General features: G+C 37.8%; 1 protein-coding gene across 5 annotated transcripts in view; it reads left to right on the top strand.

Annotated features, from left to right (window-relative positions):
• Positions 1-7,340, top strand: part of plecb (plectin b) — a 189,240-nt gene that overhangs the window by 14,316 nt on the left and 167,584 nt on the right. Inside the window, exon 1 of one of the 5 annotated variants that reach the window (XM_014019094.1) lies at positions 4,008-4,149. The exons of the other annotated variants lie outside the window; for them this stretch is intronic. Coding sequence (XP_013874548.1) covers positions 4,059-4,149 — 91 coding nt within the window. The 5' untranslated portion in view covers positions 4,008-4,058. Of the gene's footprint in view, positions 1-4,007; positions 4,150-7,340 lie in introns of those variants that run through there. 5 annotated transcript variants of the gene reach the window in all.

The following is a 7,340-nucleotide window of genomic DNA, read 5'->3' as shown; positions in this document are numbered from 1 at the left end:
GTGTAATATATATATTCTTAAACGCTTATTTTAAAAATGATAAAAACTGAACAGCCTACAGTATTTCTACAGTCTTTGTTTTACAGTTAAAATATATGTTTATCAAATAAAGTTTAATGTTACAACTAATCATGGATCCCTTTAATATCAGCTGTCTATCTTTTTTGTCATCTAAAAGCAGAGCATCAGTCTTAACATTTTTAAAAACCTGTTTGTGTGTTTACTTTAGTAATCCTCTTCACACTTGCCTGTAAAATTGGTTATTTGTCAAGACAGGGATTTACAAAAAAACAAAAAACAAAAAAACAATTGGAATGAATGAGTTCAACAATCTAGCTGCTCCTGTTTTGTAACTCTGTGCAGTTTTATGCTCAAGTAAAGGAAAGCATACCTGAAGAAAACATTGACTTAACTCAGAACCTGTGAAGTCTGTTTAACAAATGCACTAAAGTGGCTCAGTGTTTAAAAACCTCCATTTGTATGTTGTAAACACACATTTTATTATTATTAAGTATAAAGAACTATTTGGTATAGATTATTTCAGTTTTTTTTACAACCCCACATTGCTCAATTTTATGGATTTATTCAGTCAAGTGATTGCTTTTATTTGAGATCAGCTTGCACTTGAACAAATAAAGAACATAAGCAAAAATCACAAGTCCCTGAGCACACCTGCTGACTGTTGTTGAAGGAGAGCTGGGAAACACACCCTCAACCAGATACACCCACACACCAACACGCACATACACATTTAGTTTTTACCAAGCTTGGATCTGATTCAGTCACGTCATCAGATTATTGGCTGTTTATATTTCTAATCAGTGTAGCAGAGCATAGTCTTGCATGGATGTCCAGATTGTGTAAAAGGACAGCAATCTACAGTGATCTCTTAAGGACGAGTAGCTGTGTCACCAGAGTACAGTTTGAATAAAAATGAAGCAGTAAAAAAAGTCACTGACTGTTTACAGTATAGCGGGTGATGTGCTCAAAGTTTCCTTCAAGCCTTGAACTTCCTACTCTCAAGATCCAAAGTTATGATGTCACAGAATGAACATGATAACTTACCCTCTGGCTTTAAGTCTGTGTCCACAACATGCCACCAGTAGCTAATGTCAGCTATACAATGTGATCATGGCTGTGCAATCTTTAGTTTGCAATATTTTCCTTTTGATGGAAAAACAACATTTTGATTAAGTGTGTGTAGGCAACACTAGTGTTTAATATAAACAGGCCAGTAATCTTTGACTTTAATCAAGATTACGCCAATTAACAATGGATAAACAGTTACTGTGACACTGCTAAAATCTTACATTGGGCCAAGATTAAAGATACAGAAGCAACACATTTTTGCAGCAGTTTGCTAACAGGGAGTTGGAAGGGACTTATCATGTTTCCTGTCAGGAAAGTCTCCTGAGTGATGTCATTTCAGCCCTGGCTAAAGAGTGTGATAGGCAGGCTGAGCAGTGTTTTTCTTTTCCTACATAAGTTTTATTTTTGTGTGTGTGATTACAAACTACACAAACTAACATGGAATAGTGCTGGATCGCAGTGTTATAAACAAGAGATCACTTTACTTGAACTATTTGCTGTCATCAGTGTTATTAATCATCTTTAATGCTTATACGTACATTTTTCTTATTTATTTAATTTTTTTACTAAGATTTAAATTTGCTTAAACAATCACTGACCTGGCTGGTGGACATGTGTTCATTGGTTTAACTACTTGTTGGGTGTCAAGGACATCTCCACATTTTAGAATATATTCATAACACTGCATGCATCAGATTTTCTCTAACTTGACCAAAACAAGAAGCACCTGCAGCATTTTGATGCAGCTTAAATTATGGACATCTGCTTTTTTTAAGAATTTTATTCCCTATGATTTTTTTGTCTCTTCTTGTTCTAAGACAATTATGCAGAAGCTGAGCGAAGTTTTGGGGAAAGATGTATTTTGTAAGAATTATGCAAAAATATTATTCCGGCACAAAAGAAGAAACCAAAAATGATCATAATAAATCTTGCAAACATAAATAAACCTTGAATAAAGAACTAGTAAGTAATAAACTTTTTTTAATTTTACCCATTATCTATTTTGTCCTGATGCATCTCAGTAATCCAGGTAAAAAATCAAAAGGAAAAAAATTGTATAGGTCCTCTGGACGGGTTCTTCTTTAATGAAACGTTTCGTCTCTCTTCCAAGAGACTTCTTCAGTCTGAGAGTTTCAGGCAAAATTCAGGCTTTTGAGTCCTGCCTCCAGGTGACTGATACTCACATCACATGGCTATCGTTCACAGGTGACTGATATTCACATCACATGGCTATCGTTCACACCTAATTAATACCTATTGTTAACGGGGTGGAGTGATACTGCCAATGGCAGCGCTGTAGGAGGGGGACAGCTGAAAACGGAGGCCCCCACCTCTGTTTAATGACGGACGGTCTTTCACCGAAGGAAAGGAAAGACCGCCCATCATTAAAAAGAGGTGGGGGCCTCCGTTTTCAGCTGTCCCCCTCCTACAGCGCTGCCATTGGCAGTATCACTCCACCCCCTGTTAACAATAGGTATTAATTAGGTGTGAACGATAGCCATGTGATGTGAGTATCAGTCACCTGTGAACGATAGCCATGTGATGTGAGTATCAGTCACCTGTGAGCGATGGCCATGTGATGTGAGTATCAGTCACCTGGAGGCAGGACTCAAAAGCCTGAATTTTGCCTGAAACTCTCAGACTGAAGAAGTCTCTTGGAAGAGAGACGAAACGTTTCATTAAAGAAGAACCCGTCCAGAGGACCTATACATTTTTTTCCTTTTCATTATCTATTTTATTTCTTGCACAGGATGTAATATCTTTAAAATATTGTATTAGTAATGCACTGATAATATGTTGATATGGTATTTAAATAAATGTCTATACTTACAGGAATAGGTTCATAGCAAAACAAACAAACAAACAAACAAAAAACAGTATTCACAACCCCATAACATATAAATTTACAGGTGGCGCATATGCTGACAAAAGAATTTATAAATAATATTTTTAATAGCAATAAAAATATTTTATATACAATATAGAGAGTGTAAGTATGAGTTGTAAACCATAAAAAAGAGGAATGAACTGGAGTACATCAGTGATAGTATTGGAGTCCCAGATTCTGAGCAGATTTTGTTAACTTCACATTGCTCTGCAGAAACTGGAGGAGCCTGGCAGCACTGTGAGAACAGGACTTATGCTGTGTTCCAGTTATCTTGGATGTCATATCTGTGATCTGGGAATGGCATGAATTTAACCACGATCCTGTAAAAGTCAGTTGGACTTCCAAACATTAGTTCTCAGCAACCAGATTAACTACTAATACAAATATACTGTACAATATATTTCTCTAGATTCTATGCATTCAAACACTGTAGCAACATGTTACCTGATAAATACACAACAGTACTGTGTGATCGATTTGAAGTAGGCTACTAAAGGACAAGAGTAAAGGAAAAGTTCCTTACTGCAGTTATTACCAAGTGTGAGATATAGTGTTTTACAATGTTGCTAAATTAGCCACCAACTGGAAGGTGACCAAATTCTTTTACTGTATTTTTATTTGCAGTTTCTCATTTAAATCTTGGAATAAATCTAGAAACAACCTGATTTCACACCAGTAGTTCATTTAAACTATCCTGACAATCAGCAGACATGTTCCCAGCATCTCTAACAGAAGAACACTGCTCTTTTTACGTTTAATTTTTTGACAGTGAACAGCTCATTCACCTCTAATTGAGCTGGAGAGTTATCAGTTGGCTGCAGCGAGCGAGTGCCTTGCTGTGTAATGCATGTATCTTTAAGAGGAGGAGCCTCACATTCATATTGGTGTTTATGAGTCAGACTATGGGAGGGGATGGAAGCAGAGAGGGGTGGTTCTGGACTGTGGAGTGAAGTTGGAAGCTGTGGAGGCTTCACACACAGCTGAAAGAGTAACCAGAGCACAGGCTGACTAACAGACATCCGAATATTCAGAGGAAAGCGCTGACCTGAAAAACTGCGGAAGACGAGGTCTAAGCAGCAGTATGGCCATGTACGAACCTGTCTACCTGCCTCCAAACGCTGAGGAGCAGGACTTCATTCAAGCTTATGAAAACGTCAGAGAGAAATACAAAGGTGGGAAACCGTATTCACAATAGGGATGACAGCTGAAGCATGACTCCATGTGAGGACTGAAAAAAGGAGTTTTGTGTGGCAGGAGGTAGAAGTCCTTTATCTATTTTTAGTGTTATTGACTCTGCACAGGTGCAAACATGTGACTGTTAGTAACGCACCTTGCTTTGCTTTGGACTCGGCCAGCTTTGATGTGTGTGAGAATGCATCTGTGTGTGGAACAGAGCAGCAGTCACACATGCTGCATCTCTTCACTGCTGAATATTGTATTGATTGGTGCACATGTTTACTGTCACTCTCCCACACTGGTGGTCTGAGAGTAGCCAGAGTCCAGAGGATTTACAGGGGGGCTTTGCTTTGATGTGTGATCGTAGCAACCAGCCCACTGTGCTAATCTCTAACCTCAGTGAGAGTGGGTTTAGTTGAAGTCTGAGCACTCTCCTGATTGTTATTCTACATCCTGACACTGCAAGGACATTACCAGGTAATGCTGAGCAGCAGTGAAAGTCATTCATACCCCACAGGGAGCTTGTGCTTTAATTCTGAGATTTAAACATTATGGTATTCATAAATCTTTCAAAGTTTGCCACAAGTCATACCTGTACTGCATTACTTTATACTTTGCTTTTTTTCTGGATGTTGAAAGAAATGTGGAGTGATGGGGGATGAAGCTAAAAAAGGAAATGCATTCACGAAAGCACCATGTATTAAAACTCACTTTTGCTTTTCACTTTCTTGTTAGATGAGACCAAAAGCATCCTTTCATGTGCTTCTTTAAAAGTTTACATACTCTCTCTATCCATGTCTTATCTTTCATCACTGCTTGATGTTTCTCCTGCTGTGTGTTTTAATCTATTTGGTTCTAACAAATCTTCAAAAAGTGGGAGGGCTTCTCTGATGTATTGCCCTAGATTCCCCACCCCACTTCCTCAGGTATTATAAAAATCTAGTGGCTGGGCTATTTTTGCATCACCCATTTTTGTACATCAGCAGGTTTTCATGCTTGTCTTTGTCCTTGTGTGGACACTACATTACAATGCTGAAAAATGCTACATTTTTAACATTTTTAAACACTTATCAGTTGTTCATGCCTATTGAAAGAGCCATCCTCAGTTTCTTTGAGTGTGTTTGTCACATTATTAGTGTCTAGTGCTGTTTTGTGCTCTGGGAGGTAATGTGAAGCAGAAGCTGCCTCTGTGGCAGGTGTTTATTTTCCATGAACTTCCTTCTTTGACAGTCTATGCTTCTCTGAGATCCTGTTCTCCATATTAAGGCACGTGGATGACCCAGGCAGTGTGCGAACTGTCAGACTTTGTCATGTTTTGTTTCTGTTATTTCAAACATGTTTTATACATATACAGTATATCTGCAAAGCTTTTAGCAGCTTTTGTACTTATTGTCTCACTGTAAATGCTGTAAAGGAATAAAAAAAACAGTTCATCTTTGGTGCAGGCATTGTGGTTAAATGGTTCACATTGATACAGTACATGTACATACTCATGCAAAATAATTAATTTGCTTTGTAAACTTTCTCAAAGTACTCAGAAGTATTGATGTGTCTAGGTTAACTGAATATTCATCTCTTATCTTGGAAGTACATACATCAACACTGTTTTTAATTACTGTCCTTGTGACAGTTTCATCCAAAAAGTTAGATGACCAACTTTTAGTCAATGTATAGCGGACTTGACTCAGCAGGTTTAACCTGCATGTTGGTATTATGTAAAACCTTTACTGGATTGTTGAATGCTGTATCACGGTATTGCCAACATGCTACCATGCAAATAAGTCATTTGCCTATGTGATGGCTAATATCTTTTCCATAAAACACACAGTTTCCAGGTGAGTGTGTTTTCCTTCACTGGAACTGAAAGTGCCTTCTTTGTTGATGAGCAGTCCTCCCACTGGCATAATTGCTGTTCCTGTATTTAACTTAAACGACACAGCTGGTTCACAACAGGAAGTACTTGAATTTGTAGCCAATTTTTGCTTTCTTGGAGGCAATAATTTGTGGTAACATTTTTACATAGAATTTTTCACAATTGATTTTAAAGTCCAACATCCCCCACTATAGTCCCAAGTGCTCTTAAGGGGTAACAGGTGTTGTAGAATATAATGGTTATGTTTTATTTATTTATTTATTTATTTATTTTTGCATTTGGGTCATTCAAGTGTTAAAAACTTAAACAAACAAACCAGTTGAGGAAACACCCAGATACAGTGATGATTACTGAAGGCTGACGACATCATGCCAGGGATTGGGCACAGGCAGAAGTTTTGCGCTCAGTGGGCTCTTCTCTTTCCTTTTCCAAAATAAATAATGGAACTTCCACTTCCTTATCAAAGACCTCTTTCTGTTTCAGATTCTGGTTTTCTTTTTCATTTCTGCCTCTTCTGTCTGAGAAGGTTCTGACTTGACAGCTCCGTTCATTTCCGGACCTACTGCTCCGTTCCCCACCTCGCTATTTTCTGTTTTTCAGAAGCTACTTGTTTTATAAAAACATAAATTTACGCAACTCACCTGCAATTATGGTAACAAATTTACACAAACATGAATATTTAATTGCCTAACCACATCCTAGTTAAGGACTCCTCATGATAATTATCATTTAAATTATTGATAATAAGTGATTAGAACTGTGTGCAGCAGATGGTCTGAGTCCAGAGTTCTCAGTTTGAAACCTTCTGGAGCTCTTCTGTGTGACTCTAGGTGTGATAGAGTGTGGATGGTTGATTGTCTCTTTTGTGTCCCTGATGGAGACTTGAGACCTGTCCAGGTGTCTCTGGTGAACTGGAGACCTGTCCAGGTGTCCCCTGCCTTCACCCAAAGGCAGCGAGGACAGGTTCCAGCCCCACCTTGACCCTGATTAGGAACAAGGAGGACAGGAGGAGGATTTTTCTTTATAGCAGGAAACAGACATTTAATTATAAAACATGATTTATTTTATGTTAATTTGAATCAGTTTAGTACATTTTCTAAATACATTTGACAGTTTTGTAGGAATGAACACGTTTGTAATGTTTATTCAAAATAAACCTGCTTCTTATGACTTCTGTAACATGTTTTAAACAAAATATTATCAATAAAAACCTCAAATCATGGCCTTTCTAATAATCATTAGAACTCTAGAATAACTTTGCAGAGCTTCCCCTAGGATTTTTTTTTTAACCGTGGTGGTGACCTGTCATTGGAG

This window comes from Austrofundulus limnaeus, unplaced genomic scaffold, assembly GCF_001266775.1.
Source record: "Austrofundulus limnaeus strain Quisiro unplaced genomic scaffold, Austrofundulus_limnaeus-1.0 Scaffold209, whole genome shotgun sequence".
NCBI lineage: Eukaryota > Metazoa > Chordata > Actinopteri > Cyprinodontiformes > Rivulidae > Austrofundulus > Austrofundulus limnaeus.
Note: the sequence above shows the minus strand (reverse complement) of the source record. Positions and strands in the feature narration are given on the sequence as shown.